The sequence below is a fragment of the Rhynchophorus ferrugineus genome, unplaced genomic scaffold (genome assembly GCF_030347505.1).
Source record: "Rhynchophorus ferrugineus isolate W39M unplaced genomic scaffold, kcgeb_rfMv2 rfM8, whole genome shotgun sequence".
Taxonomy (NCBI): domain Eukaryota; kingdom Metazoa; phylum Arthropoda; class Insecta; order Coleoptera; family Curculionidae; genus Rhynchophorus; species Rhynchophorus ferrugineus.
Genome location: NW_027472587.1, coordinates 29306808 through 29333314, shown reverse-complemented (window position 1 = coordinate 29333314; position 26507 = coordinate 29306808). Strand labels below are relative to the sequence as shown.

General features: G+C 32.1%; 2 protein-coding genes and 1 long non-coding RNA gene across 26 annotated transcripts in view; 1 reads left to right on the top strand and 2 right to left on the bottom strand.

Moving 5' to 3' along the window:
- LOC143200692 (1-acylglycerol-3-phosphate O-acyltransferase ABHD5) overlaps positions 1-6261 on the bottom strand; it is a 79185-nt gene extending 72924 nt beyond the window's left edge. Inside the window, exon 1 of the mRNA XM_076411286.1 lies at positions 6121-6261. The gene's annotated coding sequence lies outside the window, so the exon portion shown is untranslated. The remainder of the gene's footprint in view (positions 1-6120) is intronic.
- The window catches only part of Hnf4 (Hepatocyte nuclear factor 4), a 149386-nt gene that overhangs the window by 68020 nt on the left and 54859 nt on the right, over positions 1-26507 (top strand). For 4 of the 24 annotated variants that reach the window (XR_013006786.1, XM_076411267.1, XM_076411268.1 and 1 more), the window contains exon 2: positions 18659-18704. The exons of 9 other annotated variants lie outside the window; for them this stretch is intronic. Coding sequence is in view for 6 of the 15 variants with exons in the window: in XM_076411261.1 (XP_076267376.1) it covers positions 6572-6617 (46 nt within the window). In the remaining 9 variants the exon portion in view is untranslated. Of the gene's footprint in view, positions 1-6461; positions 6618-16692; positions 16931-18658; positions 18705-19197; positions 19321-23311; positions 23504-26507 lie in introns of those variants that run through there. 11 more of the 24 variants (XR_013006783.1, XM_076411260.1, XM_076411258.1 and 8 more) reach the window with 7 other exon arrangements.
- LOC143200716 (uncharacterized) lies at positions 10527-11083 on the bottom strand. Its single transcript, XR_013006789.1, has 2 exons — positions 10884-11083; positions 10527-10795 (listed from the first exon to the last, which is right to left on the bottom strand). It is a non-coding gene; the product is annotated as an uncharacterized LOC143200716 (long non-coding RNA).

Below are 26507 nucleotides of genomic sequence, written 5' to 3'. Positions count from 1 at the left end.
GTAGAAGAATATGCCCACCAGTGAACATTAATAAATGTCAACTTCCCAGAAATAGAATGCGAGATATCATGACATGCATCTCGACCCATGCCTAACTCGAAAGAAGCAAAACGAAATAAAAATTGGACTTTAACTCTATCAAATGTATTGGCTCAGGGAGTGCAAATCTAGGTTATCTTTGAATAACAAGGTATTCCTGTAGGAATCAATTTTAAACGTATTTGGTCATATTGAATCCAACGATGGGGTACTTACTAGCAAGTCTATGATGATGAGTGAAACAGAACTCAGACAGAATGTCTGTTGTTACTTACTGTATTGTGGTGTACTTCGAAAGAGTACACCACAATCTACTTGTTAATCAGTTATGTGTTCGACATTATACTTAGATTTTAGGGTAAGTTTTCGAATAAAATATTTTATACAGGAAATTATTTATTGAAGTAATTCTCTACATGTCATATATACAATATCATTATCATAAGAAATGCTTTATTACCGACTGCGCAGATCGTTGAAATTTCGCTTGTGTTCTTATTGCTGACGTCTAATTTTTAGCAAGTGGTGTATTTTTATTTGGTTATTCGTTTTTTATTCCTTTTTATTACCGTGAGTGGAAAGTAAGGTCATTAAATTATTTCATAATATGAAAATAACACACTCGTAATGGCGAAAAAATTGTTGATAGCCTGTTTATAATGTAACCACTAAGATAAATTAAATTTCGTCCAAATTTGGGGTTACTTAATCGATCGTACAGCCTTCAGACGTGAACTATTTCTGAAATATATTATTTTTGACCTTTTTTCGTAAAAAAAGGAGACACAAAACAAAACCCGCATGTAAAACGAGCTTCATTTCAGGCTAATTGTCATAACTCAAAAAATATATTACAGTTGTTTGTTGCTACATGACCTATGATTTTTAAGAAATACATTATTTTCGTATAAATGTAAGTTACAAGGTTAGATTGTTATTTTGTTTTTATTTCAATTTTATTCCAGAGAATCTCATTTCACCGCTCATATTTTATTTATTGCTTATGGAAGAAAAAAAACCAGTTTTATTACATATTATATATACACGTGGTAGTTTACTGTTGACTACATGATGGAGCTTCCTCGTAGTTGTGCTAATAATGGATGAAAGGCGTCAAGAGTCAAAACATCGTTATTTATTTAAATACACCAAATAGTACTATAAAGAAACATATTTTGTTATTAAAAATATAGATATTTTATAAATAACTAGTGATCGCCTAATAATCGAAATTCGATCATAATTTACAAATTAATTTTGTTTTCTTTTGTGAAAGAGTAATAGTCGTTGTATATACAGGGGACAGAAAAAGTAATATAAAAACCGTGCAATATAGTAATATCTTGTTGCATCTTGGCAGCATTTTTTCGGAGTAAGTTTTGTTAATTAGTTACTTACAAAAGATATGCTTAGTACAATCTTAATTTATTACTACAGTTCTGTTGTACTTGCACAAATACACAAGCAAGGCGAGTACGGGATTAATACATCAGTATGTATTTTCCAATTTAAAATTAAACTCATCTACTTAAGCTAAAGGTAAAAATACACTTATACATTAAACAACTTCGTGGGGTTTGGTTCGCTTCAATGTTCTGATTTCCTGCCTGTTGTCCAGTAGCTATATTGCTTCCATGTTGCTGTCATTTAGCGACCTTATTCATGTTTTAAGGCGAAATCTTGGATCGCTTCGTGTTTCCATTTGATTTCGAGGTCATCGTGCAGCTCTTCGTTGGTTACGTAGCGATAAGCATTACGATAATTCTACGATAATTAATCGTAGAATTTTGTTTTGGGTGCCTTGGATTACTAGTTGGTTTGTTGTTTTAGTACAACAGCATAGGTCCAGGTTGGCTTTATGATTGACTGATAAACCATTATTTTTCATATTAGGTCAAGTTCCTTGAGTCTAATCTTCTCTACTTTTTATCCAACATGATGTTTCCAGTTTAACCTACCTTTGAGATATATTCCGACATATTTAGCTGATTCCATTTGAGGAATCGGACATCCGTCAAATGATATAGTTAGGGTTTTGTCATTTCGTCGCAAGTCAAAATGAATATGGACATATTTGAACTCTGCTTCATTTGTAGATCTTATTGTTGATCGCTACTTGTACTTTTGCTACAGTCTAAGACGGAGATACATCTTTTGCCATGATAACTGTGTCGTCGACAAATATTCCAAGTACTGTTTCTTTTGTTATTGGGATATCAGCAGGTATAGAGCAGATATAGGAGTAGTCCCAAGAAACTACCCTGTGGAACTCCAGCAGAAATAGGTTTAAGTGTTGAGAACGCCCCTTCATGCGACACTCAAAATATTTCGAAAATATATGACTTCAGCAGTCGACAGTAATTCCGCGGTAGCAATTTGCTTTTGTTGATTAATCCCAATTGTCATACCCGGTTAAAGGCTTGTGAGACCTTCAGAAATATTGCAGGGTAGTATTTATTTTCTTCGAATGCCTTTTCGCAACCGCTGTTACTCTGTGCACTTGGTCGATTGTGGAGTGGTATATGTATGTAATGCGACACGTATGTATTGCTCTGTTTACATTTCATGTTCTGTCGGTTATACTTTGCCTTGTTTTGCGATGGTTAAAACAACGAATCAGTGAAATCTCTCAAATATTGTTTAACATTTAATGAGTGACAGTATCCATGGTGATAAACAACATAGTTAAACATCATCGGTGAAGAGAAATAGTGGGTGAAACCTAAGATTAACTGACAGAGGCAGAATTGACAGCATTAGAAAGGATTGTGGCCAGACAACAAACTCACTTGTATAACACTATTTCGGCAAAAATAGTACGGCGGAAGCTTCACAAAGCTAACATTCATGGAGGCGCTGTGGAAGCCAACTCTAAGCTGCGAAAGAAATGATGTCACAATCATAAAACCTGGACATAATTAATAATTGGATGAATGTGGTATGGTCCTATAAATCATCGTTTACATTGTTTCTTATAAACGGTTGGGATTATGTATGGAGAACCTCGAAGAAGAAATCTGCGATCGGGAATGTCCACTTCCTGGAATCAGATATATGGGTGGTTATGATTTGAGCGACAATATCGTGGTATTCAGTCAGTTCTCTCACAAGTTCTTACTATGACTAACATGTTATTGTCTAACACAAGCAAAAAGATTAAGTATTGGCTTGAGGAGAATTAATAGAGTTTGGAAATATAATATCCTCAACATAACTCACCCATTATGAGGAGTTTTAGAGCTGAGTCAGTAGTAGATTTCCATGTCTAACATTACGAAGCAATTAGTGGATGTTTTGGTGCAAGAATGAGACAATATTTCATTGTAAACTATTCATACATTCTACGAATCTGTTCTGCGAAGAATTGCAGCTGTTTTTAACACTATATTAGTAAATATTGTATATGTCAGGTGTACATTATTTTGTTCGTTCTTTCGCATGTATTCTGAGCTTTTTTCTTAAAATTTATTTCGTCATAAAATTAAACAAAACATTAATCAAAAGTTTCTTTTCATTCATTCATCATTTTCTACCTTCTTCATTTGTATGACAAAATGGCGCTAGGACGCTGTTGATTTCGCAGCGATACGTTTGAACTTTTGTGAAGTAGTTTAAGTAGGGTATGCAAGAGGATCACTTTGGACCTCTTACCAGCTATGGCTGGTCATTTTCCAACAATACGTCGTTCAGTTTGTTCAATTGGCGTCAATAGGCATTAGGAGTAGCAATTTAATTCTTTCTTAGCAGTGTATGATACACTGCACTTTGTTGATTCCACCATATGACCATAGCCACGGATATTCGGTTTCGATATCGATAACAATGACCCTTCTGGATTGACCCATGACTTTTTACCCTCAGAGTTGTCATAACTTTTCATCAAATTGCATTCGTGTAGTAGTCATTTTTCATCCTTTTGGATCTTGGAACGGAAGCCACGATATACAACAAATATCAGAACTAAGCTTTCAGAATAATGAGAAATGACATGATAATCTTTTAATTTTCTGATTATATACAATTAATGTTATTTTTAATAAAATAATCTTCTAAAAACCACGTTTCTTCTATTTTCTATAGTTTGAGTTCTCATGCAACATTGTTTTCGTCGTCTGTCCACCATCATTAATAAAATCTACAAATTACATATTTCAAAAATACATTATAATCAGCAAAAAATGACCTCTAAATTTCGGTGTACTCCATTTTTAATTAACCTTATCGTCGTTAAAATTACAATTTATTCCGTATATTTATAAACACACACATACGCATCATAATTGGTTTTTAATGATCGTGTTTGGTATAGGTTAATTTTATAGCATTTTTCTTGACGAGAAAAAAACAGCAGGACGCTGTTTTCGGTTCTTACCACGAGATGGTAGCAGCTAGGCCTATAGTGTAGCTAATATATTATTATTAGCGTTGGGATCTATCGAACTACCTTATTACATTAACAATCTTGAAAAATATCATACCAAAATGTTATAATATTAATATATAATATATTGTTATTTACAAGCAAACTACCAAAAAAATCAAATATATATATATATATATATATATATATATATATATATATATATATATATATATATATATATATATATACATATATATATTACATATAAATATATGTAAGCATAAATTGAGTACATTTTTGTCAAGATCACGGCTAGGACAGCGATAGAGACAGAGATGGAACGTTAAAAATCAGTCGAATGAAACAAGTAGGGCCAAAAATAGTAACTAAAATACTACTGAAACAGACGATAATAAAAAGTAATCAATTACTAAACAGTCTATAGTCGATTTCAGTCGATAGTTCCCAACACTAATTATTATTATTTGCTTAGTTTGTAAGTCACTACTAATCGTTATTGTTGAAGTTTGCACGGAACCAGAGACATCATCTCTAACTTATCGTCTAGAGGAAAATAGGTTATGATGTTTCAAAAATGGGAATGAAAGGTTGAGAAGTTGAAAGATTTAACAATTTTAATTTTAAGTTGGATTTGAGATATTGTTTGATATATATTTGAGATATTATATTTTAAAACTGTAATCATATAGTCGCAGTCTTAAATATTAGACATTGTTATACATTTCTACATTTACAGCTGACTGTAAACTGTTTATTTGTTTGTTACTGATGAACTACGACTGAACGTACGTTTAAGAAATGAACCTTTCATGACGACAACCTTCACACTGTCAAATTTGGTGGTTTGTGTGTTAACGACTGTACGTAGATTTGTTTTAAAAATTGTGTGATTTGTGTGGAGACTTGTGCAGACTGTGTGAAGGCTCGTATAATAGATGGATACATCGTATTTTATCTTCATCTCGCAACCTGATTAGTTACTCTTCCTTGAGTGCTATAAAGATATATATCTGCTTATTTACACCATCTGAGGTCTTTCAAAGTGTTGAAATGTTAAAGTATTCTGTCTGGCTCTTGGCGTCTGCACTTTTTTTATCTCTCCTTATCTCAGGTATCTTGTTCGGTTCTAGATACGTCTGGTTTTACACCTAATTTTCTATACGCTCTTACAAGGTCTTAGAAGTCATATCTTAGAAATTAGCTTATACAAATATTCTATACTGATGCACATATGTTTTGAGTATTTTTGTTGTCATAAATAAATCTGACATAAGAAATTAATAAGTAAACACCAAACACATAGATACATTAAACGCTTAAACTAATTTTTACACGTTCTTATGGTTGGAGCTCTACCAACTATGACTTTCAATGCATTTTTTCTTTTGATGAAACATGAAAAGTAATGCGTTTATAATCAGTGTATTACGCTTGAAGGGAATTATGTTGAATAAAAAAAAATCTAAAAAATGGCCAAAAAATGTGTTTTAGTATGGTAGGCCGGGGACTTTTCAATTGACGTGTTATTCTGTTAATGCCAGTATAATAAAATGAAATTTTAATGTTGGTAATCATTACAATTATATGATTTTTTCATAATCAGTAATTAATTTAGCTCTGCCGAATGTTAAATATTTTTGTCACTAAGAAAAAATCGATATTACCATCTTATCATTCCCATCCTCATCTATACTTACTTTTTACATTGATAATGGAGTTATATCATGATACTTGGATCAGAACTATAATCGGAGTAATTGTTTTCAACCGATTTAATTTCTGACTCCTGTCGTCATTTGTTTCAACCTGAGGACACAGCACCAGCACAAAACTCGCGGAGCCAATCTGTTTTTTTCCTCGAAAAATATCGACGTCCAATGGAAACTCACCAGCAAGCCGCTCGACCATCAAGCAGTTAAATTCACCTAATCACCAATCGGGTACCCGCCGCGCGGTACCAAGGCAGTACGCGAAACGCGAGTCCCAACAACTGTCGGTACGCCTCAGACCATTTTCGGCTCTGTGCTGTTTGTTTATGTTTGGTTTGTGGGTTTTTTATTAATTCCAAAGCGAGACTAGACTTTGGCGTTTGATCCAAAACCCGTGGTACTCTTGATCTTTGTGGACTCGCCAGCTAGGAACGTCAGCATGTATTGTGATTACGTGATTATGGACATTTCGGACATCAGTCAAGGTAAATATCACTATTAGGCGATATCGGAATGGTCGGTGATCTGTTGCTAATCAAGTGCGGGAGATACTCTCCCCGTGCGGACTTTCTCCTATCTATTTACTTTCGTTGGAATTGCGAAGCATCGTCATTTTCATTAAAAAAATATTTTAAACAAAAAAATTAATACAAAAACCCTTTTGAAATAAAATATGTACATAATAATCGTTGTAATAACTAAATAAAAATAAACAAGAAACTTATTTAACCCATCTACTATACGTATTTTATATTCTACTATATACACACAATTTAGCTTAATACCCACCTAAACCTAGTTATCTATTTATAATATTATTTTAACTACTACCTACTATTTTACCTACTGAATTAGATTTGTTTTGTTCGCAATTTAATTTTGTGTAATGTCACAAAATTATATTTTTATTTTTATATTGCTTAGGTATGAGGAAATATAGGAATAAAGAAACAAGGATTGAAAATAAGGAATGTTTCAGGTCCTGGATTGCGCTATCTAGTCTAGGTAATTTGACAAATGTTTCAATCAACCTAGAACAAAAGTTGCTGCCATGTTTGGAATCACACCCGCGACCTCCGCGTGTTAACACAATATTCTAACTATTACACCATAGAAATAGTTGGATACTACGTTTCTACGGCTTCTCATATGATATTGTTTGTGCTTAAAAATCAAACTGAATGGCTTTTACACTGAACTACTTCCGATTTTTCGTCACATCAGTTCGGCAATAACATTATACACAAATATCTGATTATTTTAGATAAAAAATATGTGAAAATATTGTATGTGATTTGGAAATTTGAGCGTTTCCCTCGATTTTCCCCCTTCTCCCCATCAGATTCTGACTTGGTTCCAATGGGACCACCTCGGAAGTGCACTCTTTCGAATAAATGATCTATAATTGAAGGAGAAATCGGCGATCACGCAGTAAAAAATATATATACTAATAATAATTATTTTTTCAAATAACATAACATCGATATCAAGAATACATTAAAACGAAATTAGAGACAAACCATTTAATAGATATTTTGATACAACATTTGATAATATAAATACTTCATAATACTTATTTGTTGTCACAATAGAATCTTGCAGCTTATTCTGATTTTCTTAATATATGAGGCCTATTTTTTAAGATTTAAAGGATATTTTTTAGTTTGTATTGTATTGTCGATTGATAGCCGCTACTTGTTCTCATCTTTCAGACAGTATACGGATTTCATCTCGAAAGAACCATGTATATTTTGAGGCTAACAAAGAATGGACCCATTCTTTGGTATCATCAGGTAAGAACTGAAGCGCTGCTCAGACAGATCACCACTCATATCTCGGAACAAGTAGTAATCAGAAGGAGCAAGGTCTGGAGAATACGGTGGGTGGGGTAGCACTTCCCATTTTAATGTTTCCAAGTTTGTCTTAACCGGTTTTGCAACATGTGGTCGAGCGTTATCATGCTGAAGAATAACGTTATTGTGTCTTTGCTTATATTTAGACCATTTTTCGCGCAGTCAAATGCATCAAGTGTGGTTGATAGCGACCCCCATTGATGGTTTCATCGAGTAATGCCCTCCAATTCTCGTCTTCAAGCTTTTTTTCGGCTGTCCAAGAACGGTCTTCTCTATTTCTTTATTCATACTTCGACGAAATGACACATTCTAAAAAGTGAGGCAGACCTGTCAAAGAGGCTTCAACATGAATCTCGATGCGATTTAATACATTATACTGCTTGCATTTAAAAAAGTTGGACCACATGGTAATAGTAATAAACCAGGTATTATGCCAATAAATAAAATAATAAGTAAGCATAAGTAAGTTTTAATTTGTATGTCATTAGCGAAAACCATACGGTTTCGTTATATTTATTTACTCTTCATTAAAATCTAACCAAATTCTAACGTCTTCTTATTTTCGAGCTTTTTTAGTGCTCCAAACCATTCTTTATCATTGAAACCAAGATCATCATCTTTAAATTGTTGAAACCAAAACCAACAATTATGTTATTAGCATCTCTGTACATTGATTCAATAATACTACAGGGGATACTGTTATTTTATCTGTTACTGTTACTTATAACTATTATTGATGAATGTCAAAATTAGGTAATTTAATACTTAGGTGAGGCTGTTTAAGAATTATTTACATTGATACATTTTCATCAATAGATATCGTTGATCAAAATACATGCAAATATCACCTTGTTCCTTCATTAGCATTCGGAAAATGTTTTCTTAATGAAAAATTTTCCAGTTCACTGTATTTTTTACTGATGATTGAAGATTAATATTGGGATTATTGATCTATGCAGCTAGGAAATATGCAGCATTGCTAGTAGAACCCACTTTCAATTGTTTTTTGATATTTGGACGTGTTCTTTCCAATTAAACAGATTTCTTTGTGGTATTAAATTATTTTCTTCCAAATTAAGCTCTGGTTTTTTCTGGTGTTTGAACAATTTCTCTTGATTATTTTCTACACCCAAAAAATAAATTCGTTTCAAGACCATGAAATATACCACGACCACTGAAAGCTCGTTACATCATTCAGAAGAACCCTAGAGCCGAAGAATTATTCTCTGAGTTAATGATCATTTCGCTATCTTTTAAAATGTGAATATATGTTAATTTAAATTCAAATGCTATTTTCTTAAAGCAGATTCTATAACTATCTACAAATTACCTGAAGAAGTGCAACTATTTCTTTGTACTTTATCTTTAGGATTGATGCTCTTTATTAATAATTTTTTGATAGTTATCAAAAATAATTTCTTTAATTACGGGAAAACCCTTCTTGCCGTCATTATTATCCTGAATATATTACTTTTTATTTTAACTTAAAAGTTTATTAAAAACCATAATCGCCAGTTATTGAACTACTCCATTATACCTATATTGCCTTATAACAATTTATTATAATTGGTATATAGAATAATATATATCTTACTAAAAAACAACTTATCAAGACAATATAACATTGTATTTTACTATCTATTTTAATAAATTTATAAAGCAATATAATATGACTAGTTAATCTGGCTGTAAATTATTTATTAAAAAATCTTTTTGTCAATATAGTTTGTTCAGTTTTATAGATTAGTATATATAATAGATTGAAAAAAACAAGTTTATATTTATTATATATGTTTCAGTGTACTGATACATTGATTCATAAATATATGAAGCATACTAAATATATCGTTGTAATTTTTATGTTAATTTTGTTTCAAATTATAATGGCAATTTTCAGTTACCATCTGCTTCACTTTGGCGATGGCGAACTTCAGTTAAAGACGTTGATAGACGACTAGAAAAGAGCAAACCTGTTTTTGTTAAAATCGATACTTTTACTTTACGTAAATATTTTACGAAATTTCATTTTCAATGTTACATCTCACAAACTCTTTCTTCGATATTTTATCCATTGTAAGAAGTTTGAAGATGTTTAAAATGAACTTACAAATAAATAATCTAAGTGACAGATGATATTAAAAATACAGTTGTGCCAGTTAATATTTCAAAAATAATTCTGACAATCCCTATGGCATTCAGGGGAGTCTAACTCCAGTGGTAAGTAGTGGGGTAATATTTCACTTAGAAACCTACGAGGAAAATACTTTGCTTTGATTGGTCTGCCATTTTGCCTGATTACTTTATGACATCACATTTATTGCCCAATAGTATTTAAATGAAAATCAAATTTAATTTTTAAAATTAATTTATTAAAATAAAATCTTATACAAATATACATAAATGTGAATAATATAAATATATATTTCAACAAAAAGAAAAAAACAAACTATATAAGTGTAAATTAAAAACAATTAAGAACTCTATTCTAGGCAAAATTAAAATATTCTTCTATAACGCCTTCTCGTATTTGTTTAGTGCCATCAATTTTATGGGATCTATTAAAGTTCTAATATCTTCTCATAATAACTTTTAAAATTTGGTCTTGAAAATTATTGACAGTTGAAACACTAAAAATGTATGTGTTTTTTTAAAGATATTTAGATTTAAGAGTATTTGATCTATGGAACTACTTAATATAGAATGTAGACAAATATTGCATGTTGTCTCTTTTTTTCAGAAGTTTTGTTAAATAGCCTGAAGTAAGACTAACGTACAACATTCCACTCTTGTTTTCCTCAGAGCAAATTTCTCTGGAATTGAAAATATAGAATCAACTGGTGATTTAACAACCTCTAGTGACTAGTAAAAGATCTTGCGTTAAAAAAGTATATAAGTTACCTAACATGTTCGTCTTCTTCACAATTTGCTCTGGGATTTGCTTCTACCTCCATGACCACTAATTGATCCAAAAAAAACTCTCTAAGTAATCTTGGTTAAGATTCCTTATGAAAATGTAGTTATTTGTAAACAAAATAGTTTTTTTTAAGGAAATAAATTCCCTAAAAGCATCATTTAAAATTTTAATTGATGGCACCGTAACAAACATTTTCTTAACAAGGCAATCAAATTTGCACTATTTAAATATACAATAGCTCTACTCTAAAATTATTGAACACTGTTGATTGCTCTAAAAAGTTAAAGTATTACAAATATTGTAGGGATATTTTACAACTAAAATTAGTATTTATTACTAGTAATTAATTATTATCTTCTTGCAAGACTTCCTTATATGGAGACATCACATTGACAGCATACGAACAACTTGGTAGATTAATTGAATTTGAATTTTATTACCACTAACATCTTCATAAGTAGGTTTTAATTTTCTGTAAACAAACAATATATAAACAGACATGTAGTAGATAGATAATTTTATATGTACCTGATAAAAACAATGTTGGATATGCGTTTACCCCAATACCTGTTCGTGAATTAAGGGTAATTCTAAATTCTTCACTAAAATGTCTGTGACAGGCACGATGACGTTGATATATTTACATTGCGGTTTATCCAGGTAACTTCCCATCCAGGATCAACCCATTTTTTGAAAATAGCGAGATCATTCTTTGGGAACAATTTGCGATCGCAGCGCTACCGTTGATTGAACTAAGCTAAACATTTCCCCAAGGTCGCTTATACCGTGAAATTTCTATTTTTCTATGATGACAATTAAATTTTCATAAATTCTGACAAGCTGAAGTTTCGAATAATCTATTCCATGTATATTTTTTACATAATTTATGGTCTTACAGTATACTATCAAATCAAATCTATATGTTTTGGTGAATAATCTCCACGGCAGTTAACAACGAAGCAGTTTTTTCTTTAACAATTCAATATATATTCAATACACCAGTTAAATGCATTGTTGGTTATTTTAAAACCATTTTTCTTAACAAAGTATTAATTTTATTACCCGATATAACGAATATATTTATTATTCTAGACAATTACTTTCTTATGTATATGTACAACCTCACTCTTCTTACCGATAACTTAACCTAACTTCCTCTTCCTAAATTTGAAACTTTATAGTCTATTCCAGGGGTGTTGGCCACCAAAAAAAATATCGATATATCGTTTTCGATATTTTTTTATATATGGGAGGCAAAAAATGTCAATATTTTTTCTTACAGTAAATATAAAAAAATTTGATATTTTACAAAAAAATATGTCAATATTAAAAAAAAACAAAAATACTAATAATAAACCCTTAAGTGTCAAAATATTTAAAAATTGTATCTAATTTATTCTGAAAAATATCGAAAATTATTGATATATCGATATTATTCTGCATCCCTAGTTTATTCAAAGTTTTTTATGCATAGGCAGAGCCTGCCAAAGTCGTCCGGTTGTCAGACATATGCAAAATTCTTGAAAGCAATAGTGATAAGAGATTATAACTCTAACCTATAAACTGTTGCAGCTATATAATTAACTGTAGTTTTTAGATCAACTATAACGTTCAAATTCAATATTTTATTTAGATTAGAATGTTGTTGTATGTCAAAGCCAAACTGAAAACTCAGACTTGATGAGGCAACATTGCGACGTCAGAAATTTAGATGACGTATGTACAAAATAACTTTGAATAGACTATACATTAAATATATCAGGAGTTATACGTAACCTCATCAAACTTGCGCTGAGAAATATAAATCAATCTATTATATTGTGTCATTTGAACGATTTAAATGAAGAAGTTCCGAAGCAGTTAGTGTTAAAAAATTGGAATAGAATAGTTTATCGTATTATTCTATTACAATTTCGAATATATATCAAATAGATAGTTATCCGTACTCAGCATACACAGTAAATTTGGTGGCTATTATGATTATCACCTATTTAGAACAATACAGCATGCAGCAATGCAGATCTAACTCGAACTAAGAGGATCTAACTTGTGTCAAATTTTTTCAATATTTTTTTTATAATAAAAAATAAATAATGTTCTTGGTAATCACGAATCTCTAACATTTTTAAATTTTAAATTCTATTATTATTCTATATTAAAAATTAAATTTTTATTGTGTTAATCATGTTAGTTAGTCACTATAAATTAGTCATAAGAAGTGTGGCTACATAAAGATGACACAGTTATGACAATATAATAATAACATTATTGTGTTATTAAGATAATGGATATAATTTAGTATTACATAACCGAATATATGTATAATTCTATATATTCTAAAATTCTATAATACAATATATATGTGTTTTACATTGATTAAATATAAAAATTAAATAACAATTAATCTTAATGATATTGTATAATATTTGGTATCTAACAATAATCCCTCTATACTACCCCCATTGAGATATTAGCTGGTGTCTACCAAATTTGTGATAAAAAATATTGATGATGTAAAATATATTATTGCATTAATGAACACTTATCGATAATCCTATCGATATCTGGTTATTTATCTAAATTTTATAATACACAAAATGTGACAATTCTCGAGATGACCAAGAAAGGACCATATAAATTATTCTACTGATAAATGGTATATATTACATCTAGTTTTATCCTTATTATTGCCATAAAATAGCATCGCTATAAAGCAAATAAGGTTGTAAATTTTAAATTTTATACTGATGATATATTGTTCGATATATTTCATATACTTTATGTGTAAACAATAGCAATGACAAGTCAGCATAATTTTTCTAAAATATTTTTTATGAAACATTGGTGGATACGACAAAAAGTTTTATTTTATTGGAAAGAATTGGCGGACTTGTTGGAATGACTGGCAATCCAAGCGTATTTTAATACAAATGAAATGCTTAATTAATTAAGAAACGACCAAGTGGTTGTACTGGACAGCTTGTAGTTGTAAGATTTGTATCTTTTTGTTTCTTTGTCTTTATTGATATTCTGAATTCAAATTTCCGTGGTATACCCAATATGGTTCTCAAGTTTTGGTGGTCATACATCTTGAACTACAAGCTGTTGTCGAAATTCTAGCGGACTACGTTAGTTCACAGCAACTTCAGTTCACCTTTGGTGGTCTTAAACCTTGAACTGTGATGTCGGAAATCCATGGACTAGGAGTGTCAAAGATTGAATGTTTCTTCATTGCAATAGTTTATTGCTAGGGGTATTTGAGCACCTTCAATCCTCCTATTGTGTGAAGGGAACATCCTTATTATTAAGCTAGTTATGGAAAGTGTGAGATTTTAAGCAAAAACTTTTATTTTATTTTAGTTGAAAAAAGTGGAAACGTTTTCTGATAACGTTTAGTGCCGTATTAGCCGGTCCATATAACATACATGCAAAAATATATGGTATCGACTGAAAACAGTCTAATACAGTAAAACAGTAAAACAAACTAATACTAGAACTATAATATGAACTTATATTACCCAACAGTAGTATAAGCGAGACGGATATGTACATATTCCTTCACGTACTAACTTTAAAGAAGAAGGAAGTAGAATTACTTATATATTTGAATGTTCTGTGGATCTATAAAAATAAATGGAATAATAAACCCACAAATGTTTTATGGTATTTTAATATGTTAATTGCTATTTTAAAAGCTATCTTGCTAAATAACGTACTGCAATAAATACAGATAATACAATAGAACTTATGGAACTAATTCTTTTTGGAGGTACTAATGTGGACTAAACAACTTATGTTGATACCTATATTGAATTTATAGCCATATTTACCTTTTTGATAGATTAGAGTAAAGGGTATGTGAATAAACACATCTTATGTATCAGGCCTGTAAATTAATTTTAAATGATTTACAACAGATGGTGTTGCTGTGTATCAAATAGCATCTGGTACATTTGTAACCGATTTTATGTTGAAGCCTTTTGAGTATATTGTTTCGTCGAAAGTGTGAACTAAGAATGTCTTCAGTGCGTTGAAAATGCCTAAATTTGAAGAAAAATGCGGCGGAAGGTCAACGAATGCAGGTGAAACTTCCAACCTGAATGGTAACCATCCATTTTAACATGTGATTAGTGGTTTCGACGTTTTAAGAGTGGCGGTTTTAACACCGAAGACCGAGACCGAGAGAAATGGCTCAAAATGATGGATACCCTCAAACAAAGCTAAACGCCCCAAGACGAACGACGTCCTGCTACAGCTCCGATGGCAGCTGATCCCGTAAAACTCCTTGTTCAGGTTGGGATCCCCATCTCATCAGCAGTCCCCGGGCGTTTGTTTGCGTGATTGCGGGTGCACTCCGGAACTTGCACCACATAGAGGTACGTTCCACGGCAGTTCCACTAGGAGGGGAGTTTTGTGGCGACCGCCACGACTCTTTAGGCCACCACGAATTCACCAACAAGTACAAAGGTTGGCAACGCCGGTGGATTGGTACCATGCAGTTCCAGGCCATCATAAAAGACCATCACGACGACGTCTCGCTTTCTTTTCTTTTCTCCATCCCCTTGTAATAGTACCACTTCCACAGCGCTACCGTACTTCCTCTACCTAACCTAATATCCTGTCAATTCTCCAACAGTATTTCTTCAACCAGTGTTTTCAGTTCTCGTGCAAATTCCTTCCAAAAATAGTAGTGAGTGTTCTGACAAATAAACGCAGCGGCAGCCACACATTTCGACCGACCCGACGAACATTCCTACATTTCAAATCAAAAAATCCTTTAAAACTAATTTATAGGCCTAATATTTCAGTTCAGTTATGTACGTCACATATCACATTACGTATTATATACACATGTTATGTACCTGAAAGAGTTTATTAAATGCACCTTGATTAAACATTTCTTTGCCACATTATGTTTGAAATGTCAGTAACAAACTTTCCTGTACTTATGTTATGTAGGAAACCATAAGAGATTGCCTTAAATTTTTCATATCACACTGTACATTATGTACAGGAAAGATTTACAATTTGAATTACAATGTCTGGCTAAGCAATTCTCTTCCATATTTGATGTGGAACACTTCCACTTCCCTTAAAATTATCTTTGTTTAATTTTTAAAACATATTCCGGTTTAGATCGGGATAGTTTGGGAGAGAATGCACTCTATTTGAACCTTCACATCCTGGAATACAACAGGTTTGTTTCATTTTTTACAATCAAATAATTTTTACCTTGTGCTTTAAACATTGCTTTTTGATAACAAATTTTGCAACAATATTGGCAAAAATAACGTAAGATATCTTAAAAATATCCATAAAATTTCAGACCAAAGTGTGGGAGCACAAATGATAAATCCTTCAGTTGCTCTTGCCTTTACCATTTACCTCCGGTCTCCTTCTGGTCATGCCATCATGCACAGTAACAACATGATGTTTTTCTCTGTTTTGTGACGCACTTTTTTTCCACAAAACAAAACAGAATGCCAGACCGTAATAACTTTATGGTCAACTCGAAAAATTTCATCCATCGAATAAAGAAGCCAACACCTTTCATCTAAGTGTGCCTGGACCGATTTCGCCTAAACAACGGACACACGCACACATGACCGACTAAACACACCGAGCGCATTACTAAGATACTGGGGGGAATTCCGTAATTAGACGAAGAGAGTCCGAACCGAAGCGGGACATCGTTTGAGCGAGACAAAGACAGATAGAGAGAGAGCGAGAAAGACACAACACTCGATTCGTCAGTCCGGACCGTAAAGCATCAACAAAAATAATATGCCGAACAATCTCTCACAGTACCCCAGTCAAAGTCCATGCGACAGCCGCTGACGCTGACGCTTTCTGGGTGTCTTTATTCGAAAAATCACTATTCTTTCAAGCGATTAAAGTTTATCCAGGTCAGTTTTGCTTCGATCCACAGACGGTACGGCTGACGAATCAACCGTCGACTCTTACGACATTCGGTTTAAAGTGATTCGCGATATAGCTCTCCTCAACGATCATCCCATGGGACTCTACGAAGGTAGGAGATCAAAAATACACCTAACGTAAATAGAATATTTGTTTTCGAGAAACTTATATAACAGTGACGGTTCGTTAACCCACAACCTACGTGTTTTGGTAAAAAAAATGAAGTAATGACATTGACAGTTGACAGACAGTAGGTTACGTGTTTTTAACTTCCAAAATTAATATATTACATAAACGTCCAGATTATTAAATTATTACAGCATTGTAATAAACCTTAATGAAACGCATTACAAACAAAAACGTAAGCATGTTGAATTCTTATGGTCTGAACTTTAAAATTAAATAAGACACCTAAGATTATGTCCTCTAATTAATGTTAAATATAACAATTATTTAATTTTACCTAATATAATGTCACTATTATACGGTTTTTTGAAATTAAGAAGAATTAATGACATTGACAGTTAACTAATACTTTATTATACTCATCGACATTATTAAAATAGTACAGCTTTATAATAAACCATAATGAAACACATTACAAACAAAAACGTAAGCATGCTGAATTCCTATGGTTTGAACTTTAAAATTAAATAAGACACCTGAGATTATGTCCTCTAATTAATTTTAAATATAACAATTATTTAATTTTACGTAATATAATATCATTATTATACGGTTTTTTGAAATTAAGAAGAATTAATGACATTGACAGTTGACACACAATAAGTTACCTCTATTTTAACTAATACTTTAATATACTCATCGACATTATTAAAATAGTACAGCTTTGTAATAAACCTTAATGAAGCATATCAGAAACAAAAATGTTGGTATAATATATTCAATTCTAACGTTTTGATCAGTTTCTCAACTTTAAAACTAAATAAGACATTTGAGGTTATGTTCACTGCTCAATTTCTAGCGTCACAATTGTTTTTGTGTTTTTGTATACAATTATAAATGAAATCAATGATTCTCTATTATTATATGCAATAATTGACATTCCAACTTATCCACGAATTAATTAACATTATTCATTTAACTTAATTTGTCATAATTTTATCGTATTATAGTGATTTTTGGTTATATTTCTTAATTTAGATAAAAATACGTTCAAAATAAAATTAAAATCCTTTTTTATATTTTAATGTGTTTCAATTCGTATCTTTTCCATTATTATTATTTAACATTACGTATATGTAAATAACAGGTCCTAATAACGTTTTAGCTTGTATTGCAATTTAGATACTGTTTCATTCGTTATCATTCTGTAGTAATATACAGAAAAACAATCGATACTATCAAAAAGATAAATTAATTGGTTTAAATAAAATATCAGTTTTGAATAAAAATTTGTATTACAAAAAAAAGATTGATACATTGAATAATAATATTATAATGGTATTTTTTTAATATCAAAAGATTCATAAGTGTCAAATCATTTTTCGAGGTTATGCTGTTAATGTAGATTAGTAAAAAATGTCATGGGTTGTATTTTGCATTGCATAAAATATATTAATAGCTTCAAGTGATTTTTTGAGGTTATGTTATCAATTTAGATTAAATGGTTGTATCATTAAATTGATAGAGTAAAAACTGCGGTAAATTTTTGAAATATCAACATGTATATCTTAACCTACAACATCTGAATAACTATTAGCCTACTTGATTATCTTGAATATTAATTTCTGAATATTTATAAAAGTAATATAATTATTATTTTTAGAACTGTATAGTAAGAGAATAACGTTTTAATACATTTCTTCTTCATTTTCAGGTATGTTTCAACCAACAACAGTGATGTTCACGAATTGTACGACACAGTAAGTCACTAGTAGTGATGATAATTAAACAGGTTATCATTAATGCTGTAATGGTTTTTTATGCGAGGAAACGACCAAAAATATGACGAAACTTATGAATTCTTCGTTGTTTATTGTCGTCGAAATTTACTAGCAGAGTTGTCTCGAGATCTGATTGACGTAAATTGTTACGAAACCAGTAGTCGATTAAACTGGCCGATGGCCAGCATATAAAAAATGTGTTTGTATAGTCTCACCAATTACCAGTGTCTTCCTTAGTTTTAAAAGTTTTAAGAACGAAGACTCAATATTTAACTGTTGTGTTTATTTAAGTTATGTTTATCTCATTGTTGTCAACAAAACTATGTTTCTCGTCAAGGTAATATCGTGATTATTATTGTTTTGATTTCTCATTAATTGTCAATTATCTAATTCGTGTGTATAACTATAATCAGACCGATGACTCATTGCTATACGGATGAAGAATTACTCATTACTATGATAAAGTTTTATTAAGTATTCCGAAACTACAGAGACGAAACGTTTGTGGTCTGTTAAAACTTTATAAATCAATGCCTACTTTGTCTTTGGCACAAACCGAGTGTTTTTGGTGTCGATGCGCCATCTACTGTCATTGGTAAGTGGAAAATAACCGGTGAATCATCTGTATCTTGTTTTATTTAATAATTAAGACGTTTTAAAAGTAAATTTGCTATAACAAATATATATTTTAAATAATTTCAGTTGGTAATTTTTCACGTAACTATACATTATATTAAATTAGCAACGAAAAAAAACCATTTGGCCGTAAATACTGCTTACCATTTGTTTTTTACTGTCATTTAATAGCGTGTTATTGACATTTTAATTCGTCTAAATTAACGTATACTTTACATAAACTATTAATTAAGGTATTTCCATTTTTATCTAGTAGTGGTTCATGATAATTTAAACATTTATATCAACATTTTGAATTCCGTTGACTTTTTTTGATAGTACGTACGAAGATTCAAGTGCCAATTGTCTTCTTTTCCTTTTCAAAGCCTACTCGATCAAAAGATACACTATTAACATAATTTTAACAGTAGTTGCACGTATTTTAATTTCAGTTAATAATTTCATGAGGTTTTGGCTTACGTTTTAATATTATGCAATAATACTAACCACATTCAGAGGATATACATTTTACGTAATTAAATAACAAGAATTGTGATTTTTTTTATTATTTAATTAATATATTGTTACCAGTCGTTTCCGTCTAACCTACAATTTGTCTTTATGCTAACTTAAACTAGGAGGACCCATCGGCCCTAACTCAGTCTCTGGTGAAATAATGTTTATACATGTCACTGCTGAACTTTTTAAAATATGCACCTCACTACACAACACAAGATCAGATGGTTTGATTCTTTTGAGTCTGTGTCCTGTTCTGGTGGTATCCAAAAGTTGCAATATTTCAATATTAGTATAAGAATTTAGTTTTTCCTCATGCCCCCTTGCAATTCTCTTGATTTCTTGACTGACTGTAGGTATCTGAAGGTCTCGGTGTAGGTAATCAGACCTATAGTATTTGGGTGCACCCACAATACCTCTCAGGACTTTGTTCTGAAAAATTTGTATTTTATTAATGTTACTCTTTGCAAAACATCCCCATAATTGAACTCCGTATATCCATATAGGTTTCAATATTTGCTTATATAATAGCAATTTATTATGTATTGATAATTGTGATTTTCTTCCAATTAACCAGTACATTTTCCTATATTTCAATTCCAGTTCTTTTCTTTTCTGCTTTATATGTTCCTTCCAGCGAAGTTTTGCCATCGAGATTCATTCCGAGATATTTAGCGTTGTTGCTATATGGAATGATAGTGTTATTTAATGTTATTGGTGCTTGTAAGGTCTGTTTATGGGTGAACTGTACATGTACACATTTACTTTCATTAATTCTTATTTTCCAAGCTTGTGTCCAATTATTTATATTGTCACTTGCCTGTTGTAATTTTCGTGAGACTTCTTCACTATTGTCCCCGACAGCTATAATCGCAGTATCATCAGCAAATGTAGCCATCGTAATATTCTCCATTTGTGGTATAACACAGGTGTAGAGTAGATAAAGCATTGGTCCCAGTACACTTTTTACTAGACGTGGTACACCTGCTTTAGCTTCTTTTATTGTAGAGTAAGCTTCTTCTTGCTTGACAAGAATTATGATGAAAAACTATTTATTTTAAGATTCGAACATTTTTTAATATGATGTCTTTTATTAGATAGGCTTAGCATAATTTTAATTTATAAATTAAGTTTTTAGTACTCTTCTTTTTTACTTGGACCAATTGACAAATAGATTACTATGTATTTCCCAAATTATAGTTAAATTAGACGAACTTAAACTAAAATGAATAGTGACTCTTCAATTTCAATAAATCTTCTTTAATATTTTTTAATATCTTAAGGCAAAATATTGGATAACTTTTTAGATCCACTTGATTCAGGTCGTCATGCTGTTCTTTGTTTGTTTTAGCAGTGTTGAATTACAAATTGGCGTTGCAATTGCACGATAAAACAATTTCTATGATCTTAGGCCAAGTTGGTCGTGTCTTTCAACTGACCAGTACAGACCAGTTTCAATTTAACCTACCATCTAGAAATACGAGTTATTAAGCTGTATTTTCTAGTCCTTAGGCCAGCTGTGGACTCTTGTGGACTGCCACTTGTAGTTTTCCTGTTGATCTAAGTAGAAATATATCTTTTGCCATAATAACTATGTTAACAGCAGGTAGTCAAAGTAGTGCTTCTTTTATTGTTGGAATAACAGCAGTGTAGAGCATGTAGATTTCCTACACTCCAAAGACACTATCCTGCGGAACTACAGTCGATATAGGTTGAATGTTGATAACGATATATAATAATTAAAAAACAAGATATTGTATTGCCAACTTTTCATTTTATATTAGGATGTACACGCTAATTATTATTATAACAGTAATAAAAAAGTGCTAATGTTAAAAATGAATAAGTCTGCTTAATTAGCTGCTTAAGGTTAGTAAAAAACTTTTATAATTATATATATTTTGATTATTTTTGACAATAAATGACAATAAAAATGAAAGACAAATGACAATATTTTAATCCAACTTTTTAATTTGATATTCATAATTATATGTGAATGTGTTGTTCAAAATTAACACATTAATATTAACGAAACAGGAATCCAAAGCTTGCTTGATTGTCATAATGTTTTTGATTTTGACATTGAATATATTTCTAAAGCCTTCTGAATTCACAGAGGATATGGAATATTCGTCGATCTTATTAACAATATTTACCATTTTACATTTTCTATTTATAATTATACTCATTTATAATATTACTATAATGTAATATATAATAATTACTATTACTATAATATAATAGTTGTGTAGTTAATATACTGACTTTTGTTTTAAATTTTACCCACAATTTAAGACATTAACATTGTCACAACAGCACTCCAAAGCTTGCTTGATTGTCATAAAGTTTTTTCATTTTGACAGTGAACATGTGTCAAAAACTTTTTTCTTTTCGTACTGGGGATATAGGATATTTGTCTATGTTAGTTTACAATATTTGCCATTTTACACGTGAATAATGTGTTAACTATTATTGTAATGTAATAGTTTTTAGTTAATATACTGACTTTTATTTTAAATTGTACTTACAATTTAAGAGATTAACATTGACAAAACAACACTCCAAAACATGCTCATAAAGTTTTTCGTTTTGACATTGAACATGTTTTCAGAACCTCCTGAATTTACTGGCGATATGGAATATTTATTTATGTTAGTTTACAATATTTGCTTTTTACATTTATAATTATATGTGAATAATGTAGTATTAATTATTACTATAATATAATAGTAGTGTAGTTAATATACTAATTTTTCTTTTAAAGTGCACTTTACACGATTTACGACATTAATATTGACAAAATAGCACTTCAAAGCTTGCTTGATTGTCATCAAGTTCTTACTTTTGACATAGATTTGTTTTATGGCGTCTCCCAGAGCCTTTTGAATTTAGAATTATTTGTTATTTTATATTTCATATTTATAATTATACGTAAATAATGTGGTACTATTTATTAGTATAATATAATATACGAACTTTTATTTTACAATGCACTTACCATTTGAGACATTTATATCGACGAAACGGCACCGCAAAGCTTGCTTGATTGTCATAGTTTTGACGTTAAATTGTTTTCTGATGGCGTCTTCCAAAGCCTTCTTAATTTACTGAGAAAATGGATTTGTTGTCGATATTAACGTACAATATTTGTCAATTTACGGCATGATCCATTGATTTACGTACAGTTATTAGTGTTATCGAGAGAATGTTTGTCTTTGGGCCCCTATAAGTCGTTTGAATCGAGGCCTGATTGTTTGTTTGTTTTTTCTCTGTCTCTAGGAATTTTTTACCCTAGTTAATTTTGAAAATATCCCTGATGTACATAAGATACTGTCCGTTAAAACGAAGGAACCGTAATATTAGGTAGTTACAATCATCCTGACTGCCATCTTATCGAACCTTCTTATCGTTTTTATTTAAACGGACTAATAATGTCTAATTCTCGATAAGTGCTAATCAGTTTCGATTCTGTGACGATGAATGGTGGACGTTATGGTGGGTTTCTAGCGTGTTTCGTGTTTATATCGACTCTTTCGAACGATTTTTTACCCGCATCTTTATCGTCGCCGTGTTTCTTGGGTTCTCCGATCACCGGACGAACATGTACTTCTCCATGACGTATCCGCAGATGCCTAAATACTTCACGGGTGAGTTTGACCGCACGCTATGCGAACAAGAACGTTTCCATGTGCTTAATGAAACGAACAAACAATACTTGAACGTCATCAAGGTCGTTCGATAAAAAAAAATCTGCCCCGAGTCGTTTTTTTTTTTGACGTATGGAACACGATGATGCTTCGGAATTTATCGGTTTTTTTTACACGGACAGCTGCTTAATTAAATAATTATTTCTGTATGAACTCTACTGTATTTTAAACGTATTTCGGGATATGGCTGAGGTTACGTTTTGAATTCTAATTTACGTGGACTACAGGGAAGATATAATATATAACTGGTTGTACAGACGCGCTTAAACAGAATGTAATAAAATTGTCGCATTCTGTTTATATGTGTGTATTTTGTAAAATTAATTTTAGCATTACCGGTTTCTATTTTACGAAAAGAAGAGGCAAATTGTTGAATGGCGATACAAAGCGACACTGAGGGTTCTTATCTATTAGAAAACAAACCTGTCTTACTCGTTCACCATTCAGGTAGTTTTAAAACAGATGGCCACGATAGTCGGGGCTGTAACCAGCATTTCATAACACCTACCTCCTAAAGAAACGGCCACGTGGTCGTTATGCCGTTTTAGCATCTTATGGTTATTATAAGAATTGTTGTTGAATATCGATTTTACTTTTTTCCATCAGTTTGCTTTTGAAGGGATGTTCGAAATGGCACTGTTTCTACCCAGATTTCCATGTTATCACTCTATGGAATGGTTTTCCCAGGTTTGGATCCAGATTCCTATAGTTTACACCTAAGAAGCTATGCTACTAAAATCTGCTTTTGATGACCATTCACCCTGAACTCCAACTTCAGCTAACATATATGCACTGTAGTGCATATTCCATTTTCCCTCCCTGGATTTATTCCATTGCATACAAATGTCTAGAAGTAGTTGATTGATCAACTGTTGGGTCGTCCAAAGGCCCTTTGAAAAAGGCTCTAGCAATTCGTTGTCTTCGAATGTTTTTGGCCATCCAGGCGGTTGTTTGTCACTCACATGAAACTCACCACTTTTAAATCGTTGTAACTTTAGTACGACGAAAAAACAGACTTCGGGCAATAGAAACAACAAAAGTAATTAATAGATGTTGAAAATGTGAATTAGCGTCTGTATATGCTGAATGACTCAATAAACTAAATGGAAAACTGTTATTTTATGTAGGGAAATGTCTGAACCATCGAGTTTAATAGTTAGATCAATTTGTTTAACACTTCTTTACACTGATACTACCCATTTTAGCAAATAAATGTCGCTGATTAAAGTACATGCAAGCACCTCTTATTTAGAAAGAAAAAAGGATAAGAACTTTATTCCACTATTTAATTAAATAGACAATAGCAATGAACTTGAACGTATGCAAGTGTTCCAACCAAGTGTTTTGCTCATTTGCCCATTAATAGCAAAAACTTACAGAACGGGAAAAAATAATTCGAGGTCACACCAAGTGAATACGATGCTTGTTCAATCGCGTTTGTTGTTTTTTTTTACCAAAACCTCTTAAGTTCAGTGAAACTCTCTATATTCATGATCCAAATATCAGTTATAATCTTCAGCCAACTGTCTAAGATTATTTTGAAAATAAGAAACTAGAAAAAAATTTATGATCTGCTTACACAAGTTCCTATCACCAAGTCTTTCCTGTACCTCACGCCCGTCTTCTAAAAAAGCTCTAGGCCCAGATGGTATAACACTAAATCCTCTGAAAAACCTCAGTAGCAAGCACCTATCAGAGCTCGCCAACATCATTAACTCCATCCTGAGGTTAAAGCATTTCCCAAAAAATTGGAATCATGCGCTTGTCATTGCCATTTATTAGTCCAATCCATCTGACTATCGGCCCATCAGCCTGATTAGTTCACTTTCCAAACTTACCGAAAAAGCGATATTACACGCTTTAAACATAACCACATAATCTGGAACAAACAATTCGGTTTCAGTGCCAAACACTCAAGCAGCAATAATCCAATCCAGGTATTAAGAAATGGTCTAAAAACTGGAACCCATCTTTTTAAATGTTTCCAAAGCTTTCGATCAAGTTTGGCACGACGGTTTAATATTCAAAGCGAAACAGCTTGGTCAACCGAATGACCTATCTCCCTGATAGATTCATACTTGGGTGGTAGGTCCTTTCAAGTGAGGATCGGTGACAGGGTAGGAGTCCCACAAGGTGCTCCACTAGCCTCTGCCCTGTTCAACCTTATACATGGCTGATTTTCCGCTCATGATACAGCTTTCTTTATAACCGGTTACAGTCCCGGCGCTATTCGCGACAGACTTCAAGTCTAACTGAACGAAGCAATTGCGCGGTACAAATTTCGGGCGGCCGCAGATTAACCCGGGCAGTTTTGCAAGCTATTCTGTTCCACCACAAGATGGAGTTCCGCGCCTATCGCCTCAAAGTCGATAAAGTTCCTATCTCCTGGCTCCAGAAGGTATCATACCTTGGTCTTCAGTTCGACCGCAGGTTCCAATGGTCAACCCGAATCCAGTACGTTATCTGCAAAGGCAATGGCGTATACAATATACTCTTCCCACTCCTCTGCAGAAAAAGTAAACTCCCAATCCCCTAGAAAGCGACTGCAGTCTGCCTCTTCGGATCATAGGTGTGCTACAGGTACGTCTCTGAGAGACAACTTTCACTGCTTCAAGTGTTCCAATCCTAAATTATCCGCTCGTTACTCAATGCCCTATGGTTTATGAGGAACGTCAACACTCACCTCTAATCAGGCATCCTGTTCGTGAAGAGTTTCATGAACATGGTCAGTGTAAGGTTCTCCATAGGCACCTTAGAACACTGCAACACCTTGATTAAATCCCTACCCATCCACAAACCTCGGCAGATAACCAACTACGACAATCCCAGTCGTAACCCAGAGCCTCTGTCGCCCGCAAAACACTCCACTATCCCGAACAGGAAGCGACATCAGCAAAATACCATTTGGTTCTAGCTGGTCATTCTGGAACAAGAAAATACCGTT